Raw genomic sequence first — 19,017 nt, 5'->3', positions numbered from 1 at the left:
TCTTTACTCTCATCCAACCTCATTTATTTTTCTCATCTTCAGCCATCCTCTCATTGAAAATTTGATCTATAGTACAACCTCTGTTGAGAACGTCTTCATTCTCCTCTCATGCCATGTCTTTATTCTTTCCTGCATCTTTATTCTCAGCTTATGTCTTCACTTTCATCGTACCCCACGTCGTCACTCATGTTGTCCTCGTCACATGGAAAAATAGGAACCGTCTATGTGTGAAAGTCACATATTGCGCTGCATTCCGCTCAGGTAGAATTATAGAACCTCAAATCTCTTCACTGTGTGTCTGTTTTGTGCTTTACTTTTATTTCATACCTGCTTAGAGTTGGTGAGGTAGAGTTTGGCAGCCAGGTTGACCGTTTGCAGCTTGACAATGTCTTCCTCAGCGGTGAACGACTTGGCCATCTTGCGGAGAACGTCCGGTGCGATCTTGGGCACCCGCTCGCAGTACTCTCCAATCAGCCAGAGGATGCTCGCTCGGGCCATTGGAACCTGTGTTTTCAGGTGAAAAAAAATCCCAGAATAAGAGGAGCTCCTGTCCCCTAACATTTTAGAACAACTCAACTCAACGGTGTCAATAATGCATTGCGGAAACGCACCGTTATGTTGTCAAAGAGCTTGGCCATGTGTTTGATGATGTCGCTGTGCTGTGTGGGCTGAGTCTGAAGCAGCTTCTTGATGACCACCACACTCTCTGCCACTACAGTCTCTACAGACCCAAAACAATAAAGTTGACACATAAACGGATCCGTGCAAAGTCTCAGTGCAGTAAACGAGACGTAACAAAAATGGCATCTTACCGTCTCTGTGGGACAGCAGCAGCACCAGGCCGTTGAGACACGTGTCCGTCACCTCGGAGATGTTGGTGGCACACCTGCCGATGGCCTGGATGGTCGCTGCTGCAAACGGCTTGTCCTGACTCTTCACATACGTCTGCAAAAAATCAAATCATCGGTGAATGGAAAGTGCTGCTTGTTGCCTGTGTCGATCGCCATCGGGGAAACAAACAAATAAACAAAAAAACGCACCTGAAATTCCCTCAAAATAGTCGAGATGTTTGCTTCATTGGCTAAATTAGTCAGGATCTCCAACTGCAAGAGATAAATGCATCAATATACATCACTCTCTAGAGGTAGGTATGGACATGACTTCTTCCTCCCCGAGATTTCTAGAAAAGAATGTTTTGTATTTTATCCCCCCCAAAAAAAAAAACCAAAAAAAAAAACATCAGTTGCAGAATAACCCCTTTTTTCTTAACAGTTTTGTGTCATCCGACTATAATATTCCAGCAAAAGTATTGCATTTTGGTCAATTGTGCAAATACAAAATTGTCTATCACGCCATTCAAACAAAAAGTCATAACTGTATATATGCATATAAATAATACATAAACAGAATTTTACGACTCCCCAACATTGAACACAGCATGTTTTGACATTGTTAGAGGAAGAAGCAAAGGCCAAATTCACACACAAGTAATTTTTCATAAAATATTTTGCTTCAAAGCATTACTCAATTGTTTAGAAAATATAGAAGACATTTTGTCTTCCAAGAGTCCGTATTTTAAATAATTTATCATTACCTTCGCAACACAGCTTCAAAAACTGAACAGTTTTCTTTACTTCTTTTCATTTTGGAAGGTGAATTGAGATATGCAAAAGGTATAAGTTGATTAGAAGATTAATTAATTCAGAGTCTCTTTGGTAAATATGGCACTTATAAGATTATCAATCAAGGCTTAGACTTCTTTACTGGTATGCTACACTTATATTCAGGTTTAGTATAAAACCGAGTATAGGAAAATGTTTTTAAAACAAATAAAAAAAAATTTATAAAATGTATTCTGAATTCAATTTGATTTTCAATTTTAACAGTGGCATCCATTTCTCCCAATTTATAGCTCATTTAAATGACTACATAAGAAGACATCCAAATACAAGCTCTATAATTGTAATTGAAATATTCTCAAAGCTTTCATTTGAAATCATATTTGAACAAAAAAAACGGATAATAGAAGCGCTAGCTACCTTTAGTGTTTTTATGTGCGTCGAGTCCGTGGACCTCACGTAGAAACTCTTCAGGTAGGGCTCGAACATCCCCTGTGTGGAGGCGACTCGTGTCATGAAGGCAATCTGAACGCGTCACATTGCTGCTGGGCACCGGCACACCTACCTTCCTCTGGATGGACATGGTGGCGATGTTCTGAAGCACAATGTACTGCACCTCCCTGCGCAAAAAAAGGCAAGACGATCACAGGTACGAACACAAACTCCAGCACCGGAGGGAGAATGTGGCCCGTCGATCAAAGGGGTGGGATGTCGTTTACCTGTGGCTCCTCAGGAGTCGAACCAAAGACTTTGTGACGACGCCGACCTCGTGTTTTGGAGCAAGATGCCAGTAAAGCTGTGCGACGGACATGACAACCTGAAAACATCACAACAGACATGTATTTAATGAGCTTTAAATATCTTCTTAGAGAAAGTGGCTTAATGACTTTGATTAGAATATATCAATAATTAATTATGTCTCTCTTGCAATGGTCGACCTGATACTATCCCTAAAGACATTTAAAAAAAAAAAAATGTCATCAGGATGTCCTTCAAAGTTCCCGTTCGAAAATCTTTTGCAGGAGAACTGGAGGTACTATACATTAATCCATAAAGAAGAGCCAATACGTCCTTGAAGAATAACAATATTGCATTACTTTGTTGATCATTTAGAATTTGCCTAATTTCAGTGAAGCAAACAAGCCTAAAATATATTGGGAAGTTATTTTGTTGTAGCTGCAGCTCACGTGAAGCAGTGGGATTCTCTCCTCGCCGTCTCAATTATAAACTTGGATTTTTGATGGAACAATATGACACCATTCATGCTTTTGTTCCAATCCATCGCAAATCACTGGCAGTATGAATACTTCACCTGCAGCTGTTTTGCATTTTCAAGTCCTCGCAAAAGTCTCACGAGCGCATCACTCTCCGTCTCCTCAAGGGTAAACAGAAAAGTCCTTTCATCAGCTGCTTTTTCTAAGAGCTCCACAAAGCCACTACTGACACGACTGTGGAGGGGGGTAATAAGTCAGCAGAGCTTTAAAACAGCAGCAGGCCATGTGTCCATCGTTGCAGGCAGAATGAAAGGCTTCAGGCATCGATGAAGATGGAGGATGTCACCGCGTCATCACCAGTAAAGACACAGCATGTCACATTTTAATCAACACTTTCATTTGGGAGCATTTTTCCTCCTGCTGCTCCACAGCGACAGAGACCTTGAGACTCCAGGATGATGGAGATCTGCACTCAATGTGTTTATATATATATATATATATATTTTTTTTTTTTTTTTTTTTGTATTATTCTTTCATCTTAGAGGGGTGCACTTCAGTGGGTATGCTTGTGTGTGTATTACATTTTTGTAAGAAAATGTGTCTACTAATGCTCCATTCCAAGAAAGTGTATACAGCGGGCTGAAGCGACATTAGCCGTTCTAACTTTTTTCTCCGAGATACGAGGCTGCACTCACTTCCTTGATCAGTGCATATATCTCTCAGCAGGGTAAAAATATCCCTCATGCTTGGACTCGCCTAATGTCTATCAGCTATATATCACATGAGTGTCGACTCAGAGTCGTAGGCACATGACCTGAGGACTGCAGTGGTGAGCAGAGCCACTCAATTCTGCTTTATATTAATATACACTACTGACAAAAAGTTAGATATCTTCAGCATTTGGGTGAGATTTCAGGTTTAACCTAAAATGCACTAATATGACCTTCTCTAAACGTTTGAATGCACATGTCCCCACAAGATGACGGCCAAGTGCAGTTCCCTGATTAAAGCTCATCCCCACTGTACAGAAATCCATTTTTTTGTGGTATACCCAAGAGCGTTGTTGACTTTTGTTTCAATCAATTGCTTGAGATGAGCAAATCACCCTTTCATGCTTCTGCTTAAAAGCCATACTTTCATGATGTAATATTACTGTAGCATGAACTTTTTACGTTTTCATAAAATGTCTGCGCAATGCCCAGGTCTACTCTTAAAGCCACAGTGTCCCGTTTGTGTGGCGTGGAGGCGGTGTGTGGACTCACAGCGGTGTTCCTGCTCTGCAGCAAAGGCTTGGTGTTTCTGAGCAGCAGCCTGTGATCCGGATCCATGATGTAGGGCTTCGACTCCATCTCGCCTCTTTTCTCCTCAGAGTCCGAGTCGTAGAAAGCCTTTTCGTTGTTCTCGTCAAACTCTACACCCTAAAACGAAAAAAAAAACAGTACATCAGACCAATGCTGTGACCTTTCCATAGCAATTTGGGTTTTTGTGTTGTCAGCAGGTGGCGCTATGAGGAGTAAATGCTATTTAAACAGCACATTTTCAACCAAAACGATCTGACAGTTAAAAAAAAAAAAAAAAAAATTGTATGTTTGTGATCTACTGCTGCATTTATGGGTTTGAACCAATGCTCATTTCAGTCCTAAACGCTGGCGGGAGCAGGTGGGCCTGACCTCCTTCCAGGGGCTGGTGAACTGTGTCCTGGCGTAGCGTGTCAGCATGGAGATGATGACCACCTGCCCCCACTCCTCCACATCTACCAGCAGGTTGCAGAGTTTCCTGTAATTTTTGTGGATCAGGTCGATGCGATCCGGACACACCTCGTCGAAGGCCATCACCACGCTGCCGGCCACCAGCTGCAAAGGAAGGAGTTCAGAGGAGATGTGAAGAACAAAGAAAGAAAGAAAAAAAAAAAAAAAAAACAACCTCAAGAGAAATGTACATCTCTCCCCTATTATTAACATACGAGCTAATGGAAAGGAGGACGATTTGTAGCAGTTACGTTAGACACTTTCAACAAATACTTTATTTTTTTAATAAGCTGTAATTTACAAACTCTGGAGAAATAAATCAGTGGTTAACGGATATGACCCAGGTTACAAAGTAGTATAATTGCACTTTAAAAAAAAAAAAAAACACACACACACGATGGCAATTTACAACTTTGATTACTACACACGCAGTTCAGACTCTAAGTAGTTAGGCGATAATTGGAAGGGAAAATGCTTTAAAGTTTTATGAAAGCCCCATGTGTGAAATAAATTCATCAGTAGGAGTTTTGTCTCATGTGTAAATGTTTAATACGAAGGGAAAACAGGCCACCGGGAGGAAGGAGCAGCTGAGAGATCCAATAATCAACTATGTTTTATTGTGGTTGGAGGGGGAAAAAAACCATTTATCTGCTGCGTTCCCCGACACCCCCACCCGCCTACTCCCTCTCTGACTGACTGACTGACTGACTCACTGACTGACTGGCTGACTGACTGACTGACTGACTGACTGACTGACTGAGAGGCTGAGTGAGTGACACCGCGGCGTATTAATATGCAAACAGCATTATCAAAGGCAGGCGAAGAAGGTGAGAGAGATGGAGGGAGAGGGAGCTGAATCTGGTCCTCCCAATTAAAGCCTCCTGGCCCCCGGTGGCCCAGCGGGAACCTGCTGCATTTACCCATCAGGGCCGCCCATGAGCCTGCATTGATTGTGCGGGCTCGTGCGCACGTGCACGGCCGCCGTCTGCAGACTCCCTGAGAAATCTCCACCTTTAAAGCCCGAGCGATGATTAGCTTTTCTGACATTCACACGTCAGCGCTGATGAATGAATCACTGGAGGTTCAGACAACTTGATTATTTTACGGTAATACAGCGATCTATGATGTTACATTTGTTGTCGGGAGGGATGCAAAGATGCTGTGCGTTTTTTTGAGCAACGACACTCACTTTGCAGGGACATCTCGGCAGCCTTTGAAAACAACACATACGGCACCCATCCACCACACTGGCAGTCAAAACATAATGACAGCTAATAAAAGTAGTGTGATTATGCACACTTTATGCTTCTGCAAACATCAGTAGAATTACTCTAAGACTGTAATGAGTCGTTCCATAATGATTTTTTTTTTTTAACCATACTTCTAAATAGGGACTGGTGGGAATTACAGCTTCACTGTAGCCTGCTTCTGCCAACTATTAACATTGCAGCTGATATTAAATGTCTGTTTCATTCCAGTCATGAAGAAAACTCTAAACAAATGCACATTAAAGGAGATATACAAATATGCTGCAGCAATGCTTCTTTGCAATAACTTTTACCAATGGAAAGCATGTTTATTTCATTTCGAAATGGCTCCACATTTGTATGCAACATACATTTGTGGAATTAGCAGTAGAGCCAGAGTATGTTGGTGAGAAAGTGCTGAATGATTGCTGAACTGCACAGCAGTGGGATTTGGTACATTTTTGACGGGATGGAAACTCAGCTCTTCTGCTCATTCCACAAAAGTGAGCAGGAGAGAGTCTTAAAAATGTGTCATGATTAAGAATAAATAAATGAACAGTTCAAGAGTGTGAGCTTTGTTGCCAAATAAAAAAGCGATTTCTGTGCAACGCAAAACTTTTTTTTTCAACATTTAGGAATTCCTCAGACGCAATATCAGCATATTCGAAATGAACTTGGTGTACATTTTAACCACCTATGACATTTCCACAAATAAGCTACATATTGTTAAGTAAAAGTTAATGTTGCCTTAATTATCGCATTCTATTATACGTATGTCAGCATGGAGCCATTTAGTTTTTACCTTCATAAAATGTTCTCATTTTGTGCTATAATTTTCATGATTCACTTTATCGATAGTCATGTGATCTCAGTATACACTAAATACATTTAGACTATATTCACTGGTGTTAAATGTGAAAATGGGTCAGGTGTACCCCAAATGGCAAAAATGACTAAAACCTTAAATGACAAGTAGGAGTGTGGGATCTCCTAAGGGGGGCACCAGAGTCAAAATTAGCTCTGCACATTTAAGTCGAGCATAATAGGACACTTTCCACAACCGAGGGTGGAACTATAACTCGTTTTGCATCACCTTCTCAAGGCCTCTCCTTTCGCTTATCTGCATTACCGTCTCTGAGCATGTGGTTCCTGCTGCAAGGCTTTATGCATTCTCTCTCAACTTCCCCCATTAGACATAGCTCCAAGGTAAACTACATGCACCATCAACAAAACTGACACCCCAATCTATGGAGTTCATACACCTCCTTCCCCCTACACCCCCCTACACCTCCTCGACCATATTATCTACCCTGCGTGACAAGCCGGTAATGGAAAAATCACACTAAGCAAATGGTTCTTCTAATAACAATAAATTTCCTATAAAATTATGAAGGGCCCAAACCGTTTCCTTGCATCTATTTTGCTATGAATTCTAATTAGGGTGCCGGAGAGGCAGAGAGTGCTGGGTCATCACGTCAGAGACAACGTGCGCCTTTTTGATTGATGGCCCGGCGAGGGGTCGGCCTATCCTCCCCTTCTACTCGCTCCTCCGCTGCTCTCGCCTCTCCTCCCTCCGTTTTCTCTTAAATTAATGGGCATCTCACCTAGCCCCTAATCATAGCACCCCCCCCCCCACCCCCCGCCCGCTCCTCCTTTCTCTTCTCATTTCAATTTTGCAGAAGGTGCAGCAGTGGCGGGAGGGAGGGGAGAGGGAGGACGGCAGAGATCGATCATTTATCTTGTAATGGCTGGATAATAGATCCATCACGCTAAAACAGCTGCACAAACTCCTATGTTGTCTCTGTCATCAGGCCTTCCACATTTTCTCTTTACACCATGCTGCCTATAAGCATCACCGCCTCCCCTTCCCCACACACGTGTCACAGCCATTTAACCGAGCAGGCCCATCTGTAAAGGTAAATGTCAGGAGGCCCGGACAACACCACAGACTGGAACAATAAACTAATGTTTCCTCTTTCCACTGACATCACGACGACACCAGCTAAGCAGCAGTTACACACTTATTTGCAGTTAATTTGATTGATTAACATCAGATAAAGAAAGACTGTGTTACCAGCCTAAAGACACCTGGAAAGCTTTGTGTAAAGATAAATAAACAAAATTTCAAGCACACATTTTGACATGAAGTGGTTAAATAATAGCTTGAACAAAAAAAAAAAATGTTTCCGAGTGAACTGTTGTAAAACATGGTGGTGACCTGATGTTACTGCCTTCCAGAATATCTGAGGAAGACTGAATATACATTTATATTACGGCAATTATTAATTAATTATTAATACTAGTTGAGGAAAGACATTTATTTCATTCTTGCCTTTAGGCACCCATCAGTTTATTTTGTTTGAAACTAGTTTATCTTTTAAACACTCTTTTGCCCCAAAAGCCATCTTAAGTATAAGAGGCTCTATGTAAGCCTGGCCTATCAATTGCGCTCGGGATGATTGATCAGATAAACGATAATCAGATATTGATTATTCACTCAGTCCTCATCTGGTTGTTACTTTTAAGGGGCGAAGTCAAGCATCCAATTTTTCTAATTTAATAGTTTACCCTATTAAGAATTTAAACAAATGTTGATCTTTGACCAAAATATCACAACACTGTGTGAAATTATATATATATATACATACACACACACACACACACACAACTTCAAATCAAATATCACAACACATACGTTTATGCAATTAAGTCAATCAGATCTACATTCATTTTTAATAGTCTTCAAACTGAAGAAAAACATCAGTCTTTGTCAAAGAAAAACAATATTACCTGCATCTCTTCCCACTCTAGGTGGGAGTGTATAAACTACGCAATTACTTCCAGAGAAAGTGACTTATAACGTAACCATAAAGGTGCTCAATATATCAACGTACCCAGCTATCAAAAATAATGTTTTGACAATCAATAAAATGCAATCAAACATAATATTTAATACGTGTACTTTTTTTACACCACAAGCAAACATTTTGACTTGGCCTTCAGGAAAACTGCTGATGAAGATTTACTAGTTTATGGATGTCCAGTCAGATTAATTGGCATTTACAGTGAGCACTGCAACTACGCATATTCATATAAAGAACTGCGATCAGCTCGACTGAAAACGCTAGTATGACCTTTTTGACCCATTTTGCTAAATTAAACAGCGCTCACTTGCAAACAAAGCAGTATTATTTGGCTATAATTTGACACCAGCCTCGTTTCCCACCGGATCTGAAAAATAATAGCCGGGTATTTATAAATGTCTCAAGTGTTCATGTCGTATTTATATTAGGCGCAATGTTTGATAAAAGCTCTGCCATGGCTGACTTGACTCCAAAAAGTAGATTGATTCTGGCAAAGGCAACCAACTATAGACATTAGCTTGAGTGTGATTGATGCATTTAAGGCCAAATTGTTAAATGTAAACTCTTTTAGTCATTACTAGTATCTTAACTAAACAATAAGGATGCACACTGTAATAATGTGACCGGCTCAGGAGTTCCGAAAACATTTGTGCAGCAGTGGACATGACTAAAATTCTGATTTAAATAAAAAAAAGCGTAACCAACAGTTCATAAAGCAGCATCCACAGGCTGAAAACTTAACTAATGTTGAAACGTAAATTCTGTGGAATAGCGCTTTGCATTGCAAAGACCCAACAAACCTCTCGTGTATTCTTTGTCGACCTCAACTCCACGACTGCTTTGTGACTCCTGAATACAACACGCTGATCATCCCGGCATCACAAAAAAAAATGCATCGTTCGCTAGATACTGAGTATCCGCTAGGTTTGGGTTTTTCACCATTCATCACCGACTGATGTGCTTGTGTGTCTGTGTGATGATGGTGCCCTCTCTCTCCGTCCCCTGCCTCGCGATGTGGGCTCCAACAGGGAGAAGTCATCTGTCTTCGTTAGCGCCCGGGGCTAAATATGCTATGCATCTGGCACTGGGCTTTCCATCCCCCCATTGGCCTGAGCCGCTTTGTTTTGTTTGTATATTGATAGGTATACTCTGTGAATACATAATGACGACAAACTGTGCGCGAGTCGCACGTACGAACACGCCACACTGCATTCTCAAGCCGGCGTCTACATATTTGAGTGTGGCATTTAAACAGCCTTAGTATTCACTATGACCTCTCCAAATTAATGTGCTGCCTGCTGACTTCTAATGGGCTGCCGGCATTGTGTCTGTGACTGGCCTAAACACAGAATTTGAGAATCCAACTCATTTATGGTCCATTTTGTGGGGGGGAAAAAAGAAAAAAAGAGAGAGAAGAGGTTGGCCTTTGAGAAAATTAAGCTGACACTAGCATCAGTGCGAAAATTCCTTCCAAATGGACACTTAACAAGGAGCATCTGAAGATGTGTGGGTTTAAGTGGGTGTTAACAAACCATGGCATTGCCGAATGAGCTGTGGGATGAAGTGCTAGAGGAGAATTGCTTGACTGCGGCGCCCTCCAGTGGTGGTGCGTCACACGTTTCGCACTGTGACGCTGCTCCTTGTGTGTACTTACTGTGCTTTTGTCTTTCAGGAGCTTCTCGATCACCTCGATCAGCTGCTCCTTCTGTTCTGGATCCAGGCTGCAGACAAAGAGATTTTAAAGGGACGTCAACTCTGAACGGGCATTCGTTCACAGGTGAACTAACAAATTAAATCATGTTGCTCTGTTGTGCTCTGAATGTTAAGCTGTGCTCTGGTCAGCTGTCTGGCCGTTGTTTTCTGCATTGAAAACCATTTTTAGGATCAATCCCTCACTCTCCCGACTATAAAGAAAAGATAAGTACTTCCACAGGAGCTGTGACACATTAGCTCCTTAACATTAGCGCACCGTTATAAGCAGTGAAGCTTAATCTGATTACTGGTTTGGAAATAGTAGCGCGTTAGATTACTCATTACTCTAATATGACCACTTTTAGACCACTGCAATAAGCCAAAAAAAAGTACTTCATGATTCATAACACCACAATACATTGTGGATGCTTTAGTAGATTAAAGAGCATGTACCAGCTTCAATACACTTTTACCAATTTAGTCTCCCAACTTAATTACTACACCGACTAAACGAGTCGTCGGATATTTTCATGGCGAGAGGCATTCCTAGTAATGTGGAAGGTGCCACTGAAGCAGGTCTGCAGGTTTTGGATGACATATTCAAAGCTTTTCCATAACTTCCTTCTCACTCCTCAGGCAAAGAACCTGGTTTTCAAATCAAAAGAAGCCTTAGGTCAGAAATCTTACAACTGCGAATACTGTGACATTCTGTGTGACAATCAGGTAGGAAAATAAACACTTTTAGAACTGCAACTAAATAACTGGTTAGACTACCGGTCAAGTTTATCAATTAATTAAGAATTGGACTGCTATTGTGATGATTGAAACTGTGTACATTTTCTAACATTTCAAACACAAAACAATCAAGACTATAAAGACACTCATTAGCTGAAGCTACACAATTGAAAGAATGTTTTCTTTTTTGTTTTTTGCTGTGTTTTGATAACAGTTGATCCATATTTGTTATAAAAACAAGTGCAGAAAATCAACACACTGAATGAAATGTGAAAGTGTTATTTTTTTTAGGAACCAGTAGAAATGTTAAAACTGCCGTCTGTGGATTTAATAGCATGTTTGGAGTGAAGTTGCAAAGGGAAAACAACTTTCACACTAAAAGTATACAAGAGGACATTCAACATATTTACTCAATATAGAAGAGCTTGAGGAATATGAATGATTCTACAATAAAACTCTAAAAAAAATATAAAGAAATGAAATCATTTCTGCATCAAAGGTGAAACACCACTAAGAAACATAATGTGCTTCTTATATTTGAACTCTGCTAATAGATCCTCTTTACTACTGGATGTTTTAATCAAACGTGCAAAGCTCCTTTTAATGTCCAGCCTGACGTACTGTAAAGCACTCAGCCATTCATGAATGAACACAGTCTATTGATAAAAGGAAGATAACTGCAGGGCGAGGCCCTTTAAATCAACATAACGCAACATTTACTGTACAAACCAGGGTTGGGGAATGAGATGGTAAAAAGTTCAGTCCAGTTGATTTTCATCCATTGACCTCTATAAGCGAGCGTTCCCGTTTTACCTGTAGAGCTTCTGGATGGCGTGGGCGGCGGTCTTCCTGACGTACGGGGACAGGTCGGCTGCAGCCTCCTTGATGGCCAACATCATGATGGGGACGATGATGGGCACGCGGATACTGGACAAAACCCTCAGCGCACTTGCTCGGATTAACTGGTTTGGGTCCTGCCACATGGAGAAAGAGTTCAAGTGTGAAAAAGTGGCTATTATTCATTAATTATACTGTAACGTGTACAATATATAGACATAAATATCTAAATGGACTTAGAAAAAAGGCTGTAAAATATTAAAGTAAAAAAAAACAACCAGCTGGTTCATATCGGTCAGTATTATTTCGTTTCTTTTGTTCTAGCACAAAGCATTACAGGTACCTTCAGAGCCCGCTGGAATGTGCTGATCGAGAGCAAAGCCAGGTCCTGCTGCTCCTCTGCATACCTCACCAGGTACACATACACCAGCTTCTTAAGCTGCAAAGGACAATACTATTAAAACTCAAGCACATACAAGTGGAAAAACAAGTGGAAAAACAGTTCAGCAAACTGCAAGCTGTGCTCAAAAACTTTCATGCGAGAGGACCTGCGAGGTTTTCTTTGTTTCATACACCCAATCAAGGCTACACAAAATGAACAATAACTCAGCTTCTTCTGTCAGGAAGCGCAAGTTTATTGTTTCAAGGGGCTTTGAAAAAAAATTGTTTGAACAAAAGCATTGTTGTCTCGATTTTAAAAGCTGAAGACTTGATGTGAACATTGTTGTTTTGGGCAGAGCAACGAGGTTTTGCTTTCTCCCCCCCCCCCCATTTAAAAATGGCTACTGAATGATCTTCCGCCACTATTCTCCCTCCTCTGTTCTCACAGGAAAGGCTGCGATAACATTTGTCCTGCTTTCAGACAAGTTTAACTGGAGATCAAAAGTCGCCCGTCCGCCGATTCACGTCGGCTATTAATAAAGAAGAAGAAGAAACTGAGCAGAGTCTGTGGATTCACAAAGAAAATGAAGAATAATTGGGTTGGTAAAAATGACAATTTACCTCAGGAACTATTTATGGTTTCATTTCTGAGTTCATTCGAGCTCGAGGTCAAATTTAAGGTTACATTTTAGGTTAGAATCAGTGGGAGCTTTAGCCAGTAATCAGTGCCATGCTTTCTAATGTAGCAGGTATCGACCTGCGGGTGGAGCGCCACAGTTCTCAATCATGGTTATCGTCATTACTGTGGGAATTAATGGCATTACTCTCTATAAAGAGGAGATACAGCCCATCTGCCCTCAAGGATCTGGTTTCTATGACCACAAAGCTCACCAACAACTTCATATTTGACCCACTAAGCAAGCAGGAGTGAAGCTGCCCAGCAAAAATGTGGATTTTATCATTTTTTAAATCATTTCTCACATTGCTTGGGGCACAAATCAGCAAGAGCATGAAAACGGATGTGTATGGTATAGTGACAGTCAAATGTTTGGCTACATTTCCACATTCAATGTTTTTATTCTTTATTTTGTCGACTGTTATAGAAATACGAAATATGTAGTAAACAACAAATTGCCTTGTTAATGGGGTCGGGACAATCAGTGGAGAAGTCAGGTCGGTACACTGCTGACAGCCCTATTTTGACTGTTAAAATTACTATTATGGCAACAACCAATCAGCTCAGTAAAGAGAAACGACTGCCCAACCAATACTTTAAGAAGTGAAGATCAGTAAGTCCAAAAATAAAACTGCAAAAACTTTGAATGTGCCCCGGAATGCACCAATCAAGCACCAAAACTCGCTCACATGAGGAGCGTTATCGGAAAGGAAGACCGAGAGTCACCTCAATACAATCTCATCCGGTTTTGTGTTTAGTTGGATCGTCATTTATTTTCCCAACAGGACAGTGACCCTGAACACACCACCGGGCTGTGTTGAGGGCTATTTGACCGAGGAGAGTCACGGAGCACTGCAACGGATGACCTGGCATTCGCAGTCACTCGACCCAAAGCTAACCCTGATGGCTGAGGATGAGATGGAGCGCAGAGTGAAGGCAGAAGGGCCAACAGGTGCTCAGCATCTCTGGGAACTCCTTCAAGACTCTTGCAAAGCCATTTCAGGCGAAGACCTCATGATGCTCAGCCAAAGAAGGCCAAGAGTGCAAAGCAGTAATCAAATAAAATATAAAAGATATTGAGACATTTGACACGCATTAGTACATATTTTCATATGTGTATATTCATAGTTTTGACGCCTTCAATGAAAATCTATAATATTAATAGTCAAGAAAACAACACATGAGCTGGTAGCACATGTAGCATATATGGCGTTAAAACCACAGTCCAGAAATGATAAAAAGGAAAATAAAAAGCCATGATTTTTAACTCCTGCAACACCGTCAGTAAATTGCGAGCAGCGACTCACGTCAACGGAGGACGGTGGAAAAAAAGAAGAGGCCATTTTTAGCCCGCTACACTGCACTGGAGAGGAGAGTGGAAGACGAAGAGCAAGAAAACAGACCTCAGACTACCTTAGCAGCTGGTGTGTATGAGGCGGCAGAGAGGAGATGTGACTGTGGGCCCTCTTCTACCAATTACGTCCACCCACCTGCTCCCCTACCCTGCCACGAGCTTCTTCGGTTGCATGCCTTGCGAACAGCGCCGGGCCTGAGGCCCCCCGCTCACACGCTGCCCCCTCACGGTACCCGATTATTCGGCTGCCGCTAATCAATATTCACAGGCTCTGGGCCCCGCGTGCCCATCTTGAGCGGCTGCTTAATGTCCGGTCACTCGCTGGAATAGGCTGTGCACGAGGCCGTCACGGCTCACGCGGTGCAGGATTTTTAAAAGCGTGTTTACACGGGGCCCGTTGTGCCCCGTGTTATTTTGACGCTGCTGCACTTGATGAGGAACGGCAACGGATGGAGCTGTGCTACTGCAGACTGATGAGAAAAAAAAAAGTACTTCCAACACATTTAAAGTGGCTTTATCTCCAGTCAAATCCTTTATTAAAACTCCTGATGGGGTCGCGCTGTGGAGTAGTGATTAGCACTCTCACCTAAGTCACCTTACGGCCCGGACTCAAACCGAGCTTGGGAGCATTTCTATGTGGAGCGGGGTGACGGTTCTCCCCATCTTAGTTGAGGGGGGGACATTCGATAATCTCGATGCAATGGTATTTAAAAGATAAATTCATGTACTAATCACAGCAAGAAGAAGTAGAATATGAGACAAACATGGCAGGCGACTACGGCACACAAACCCCAGAGATTAATGGTTCAACAGGCGATGAAACAATACGCAAAAAGCTGTCATTTCAAGATGATGCTACCATTTTGTAGCGACAGCACTGACTTCTATACATATTGTGTCAAATCACAGAGATAAAAACGTTCAGGTGAGACAATACTGCATGTCTGGACACAAATAAGGAGAATTGTGGTTTAATTATGTGGGGAAATTTGGCTTCAAGTTGCTAGTTTAGGTCATCCTCAAGGTAGAGTCCAAAAAAAAAACATGCATGTGAGGTCAATAGGTGACCTTAATATGCTGGTTCTGGTGGATGTGTTCTTTTTTTTTTTTTTATCAATAGATTTTCCTTTCTAAAGTGTCCTCAGCTTGCTATTTAGTCTTTTTCATTTTCTATACAATTGACTTGAATGTTCAGTGCAGTGACATGCTTATGCCGTAAATGGAGTTTAAACAAAACTAATAATAAATAAATTGTGTGTCCAAGCCAGATGATCAGGAACTAAGTTTGAAAGATAAGGAAAAATTCACCCAAATCAAGTCCGGGGTCACATTCGAAGGGGGGAAAATGCCCAAATCAATTCAAGCAGCTGAAGACGCGTTTTCATTGATCCTAATGACATTTTCTCATTACTCTTACTCTACTGAACCCAAGTCCTTCACTTATCGGTCGTATCGTCACAAATACCTAAACGTTTCAAGCAGATAACAACAAATTGATTTAAGAAAACTCTTTTATATAAAGCCACATGATCCAACGGTTTTCCTCTGTGAGGAAGTTTCTTCTTTCATGTGGCGTTTTAGTGAACACGCGTGCTTAGTCACACGAGAATAGAATTAATCATCGCAGCCGGCTGCAGGCGAGGACGACGGCAGCTGTGATTTCTCAATAATGTCATACCTCGATGTTCTTGCTCGCGACGTTCTTCACAACAGCAGGAAACAACTCGGAGGCATTCTTTCCTTTCGCAATGAGCTGGAGGGGGGGGGGGGGGAAATAAATAAATATATGGAATATCAAGAAAAATAATATATACATCAGTTTTGCGTTCAAAAAAACAAAAACCAAATAAAAACATTTCTAAGAGTTCCCATGGTGTACTTACACCAACAATCCTCTTCATGGCCTCCAGTTTGAGCGACTCCTTGTTGCTCTCCAACATCTCTTTGAGGTCTTCATTCCTACAAGCAGAATACAAGGTGAGCGGCGTTCCAGAGGTCAAAAGTACTGCGAAAGCTCCACACACAAAACATCTGTGTCAAGAGAGTCCAGGATCACACACACACACACACACACACACACACACACACACACACACACACACACACACACACACACACACACACACACACACACACACACACACACACACACACACACACACACACACACACACACACACACACACACACACACACACACACACACACACACACACACACACACACACACACACACACACACACACACACACACAGGCTCCCGCTGGTCCGTCCACAAACAATGCGCCCAAGCAAGCAGAACCAGTTTTATTCCTTCGCAATGCAACAATTTCTCCTAAAACTTTTCACATGACAATCCAGTCCTCCACTGACGCTCATCCACGGAGCCGTTGCAAAACCACCACAAGAGGATGTTTGTTCCATGCGGAGGCCGAGTAACACAGCGAGTCGCTGCAACTCAAATATCTCCACGACTGGTCAATCTGGACATTTACAGGCTTTTGGTCAACCACTGGTGTTTCAACAGGGGTGTCCAGTAGTGTTGCCCTTTATCATTTTTTGAAAGAATCTCCTTCAGATCCTGTTGCAATGATGCTGAGGAGGTTTGTAAGTTTACATCAGGATGAACGTCTTAATTAAGTTTTTTTAGCCCACTTTCTACAACAACGAAGATATGAAGGATGTCAGATTTGATTCAAATGTGGATCTTCAGTCCAACACTGGCCCTAATTTCTTACATCAATTTACAAAGCTGAAAAGAGGATAATAATTTTCTTAAGTATTGAGAAGTATGACTTAAAATCACTATGTACAGAATAACTCCCAGATTGCATTACTTTTTTTTTTTCCCCATTTATGTGTTCAGTAAGATTTTTGCTGCATTAGTTGTGTAATTTTTTTACTTTAGACAAATTGCACCTCATGTCAGTCATTTTTAATTCTTCCCCACGCAAAACTACCTATACCCTATATTATCAGGTACCCAACCTACAGCCACATAATTGCATTCATACACACAAACATGTTTCACTTAAATTCCAAAAGATTTTAAAAAAATTTGGTGTATAACTTAAAAGTTTGATAAACCGAAGTCCATCTCTTATTTAAGTGTCAGATTTTCATCAAAATAAAACTTTTTTTTTGTTGTGGAATGATGTAGGGATTGGTAAGATCAGGTCAGATGTTTAAAGAGAATACAACTAAGTCTAAAAATTAAAAAGTCTACAACCACATGGCTCCAGTCTGCTCAGCTGAGATTTGTTTCCAGCTCCTTTCCTGCCTGCATCCTTGTCGTGGAATATCCTGCCTCGGACTGTACCGGTCTTTCTGTGCCTCCTTGGACCTGCTGCTGGAGTGGCGAGTGAGGGCCTGTTCCTCCTGGCTGGGCTCAGGCTTCAGGGTGAGCTGCAAGGTGTCCACAGAAACCAGGGCCGTCTTCATGGCCAACGCCGCCTCCGAGCGCAAAGACGCGATCCCAACGTCCATGCTGCCGAACAGGATCCGGGGGCCAGGCGCTTTGTTGGGAGGGTCTCTAAGGCTTTATTTGCTGCAGTCTTCCCGTCTTGTTCAGAAAACGTCAGAAGCGGTGGACAAACAGCACAGGCTCCGCCGGCTTCGGTTGGGTCAGTCACTACTTTCCTTCCTCTTCTGTCAGCCAAAACAAGTCACAAGATGCCCCGTCAGCTCGCTAATGGCCAGCCATCCTTGTGCCTCGCTGTTGTAATATCTCCCCCTTTAATGACCCGCCGCTCGGCTCTTTCTGGATTGTCGCGGGAGTTCTCTTCCTGAACAATGTGGCCTTTTCGTTATGAGGAGTCCCACCTGCCTCCTGGCTCCGCGTGCGACTCTGCCCTTGTGCGACTTCGGTCACTTCCCTCGAGGGGGAAAAAAAAGGAGGGTCTTATCTACAGTGGTGGGTAAACACTGGGCTACTTTTCAACACCGCCACAGTAACAATAATCCACTTTAGCCCGACACCAGCGAGAGCACATGCCCTGCCAAGCCTGGCCCACGAGGCCGGCTGCCCGGGCCTCCCGTCAGCGATAACGGCGCCGAGCTGAATGTCAGGAAATACCCCCGAAGACCCCGAGCGGCCTGGAAGGATTATGGAATCGGGAGAAATTGGCCTCCGACGCCGTTTTCCCAGGAGTAAATGGGAACAACTGAGTCATTACTGTGGTGGATTACCGGGCCACAAGTCATGTGAAAAGTGTCGAGTTCAGTTCACATTTCAAAACTGTGTGTGCATTGCAGCTTCTAGTTAATGTTATAGCTAAAGTGCAGTTTAGCTATATTTACATTAAGGGAGACTACATAAAAAAAGTGGCATTTGCTGATAAGTAAAAAAAAAAAAAAAAAGAAGCAACTATTGATTTCCCAAGATCTCGGTGTCTTTTCCCCCGTTTCCTTCAATATTGAATAAACACAGCAAGTCGTTTCAACTTGCAGACGAACAGCAGGACAAATCCTGTTGTTTTACCCCCCTTGTGAAAATACCTATATCAATATTGCGACACACGCTATTTATTTATTAGAAATCACAAGACAATAATTTTCTTTTTGAACGTGAAATATTCTGCGTTTGATTCAGTCTATTGAATAACTTGGAAAAGTGATTTAGGTCATTAGTCTAACAGGGTGACAATATGA

The 19,017-nt window shown here is 42.0% G+C and overlaps 1 protein-coding gene across 3 annotated transcripts in view; it reads right to left on the bottom strand.

Annotated features, from left to right (window-relative positions):
* ap3b1a (adaptor related protein complex 3 subunit beta 1a) overlaps positions 1-19,017 on the bottom strand; it is a gene marked incomplete at its 5' end in the record, with an annotated part of 58,050 nt that overhangs the window by 36,345 nt on the left and 2,688 nt on the right. For 2 of the 3 annotated variants that reach the window (XM_080510682.1, XM_080510683.1), the window contains 14 exons: positions 328-504; positions 612-721; positions 813-945; positions 1,041-1,103; positions 2,040-2,111; positions 2,185-2,239; positions 2,339-2,436; positions 4,096-4,251; positions 4,504-4,686; positions 10,347-10,413; positions 11,933-12,093; positions 12,300-12,395; positions 16,046-16,120; positions 16,251-16,326. In XM_080510682.1, coding sequence (XP_080366808.1) covers positions 328-504; positions 612-721; positions 813-945; positions 1,041-1,103; positions 2,040-2,111; positions 2,185-2,239; positions 2,339-2,436; positions 4,096-4,251; positions 4,504-4,686; positions 10,347-10,413; positions 11,933-12,093; positions 12,300-12,395; positions 16,046-16,120; positions 16,251-16,326 — 1,522 coding nt within the window. Of the gene's footprint in view, positions 1-327; positions 505-611; positions 722-812; positions 946-1,040; positions 1,104-2,039; positions 2,112-2,184; positions 2,240-2,338; positions 2,437-4,095; positions 4,252-4,503; positions 4,687-10,346; positions 10,414-11,932; positions 12,094-12,299; positions 12,396-16,045; positions 16,121-16,250; positions 16,327-17,686; positions 17,854-19,017 lie in introns of those variants that run through there. The other variant, XM_080510681.1, reaches the window with a different exon arrangement.

The sequence above is a fragment of the Blennius ocellaris genome (assembly GCF_963422515.1).
Source record: "Blennius ocellaris genome assembly, chromosome: 15".
In the NCBI taxonomy this organism is placed as follows: Eukaryota; Metazoa; Chordata; class Actinopteri; order Blenniiformes; family Blenniidae; genus Blennius; species Blennius ocellaris.
This window is presented reverse-complemented; position numbering and strand designations above follow the sequence as displayed.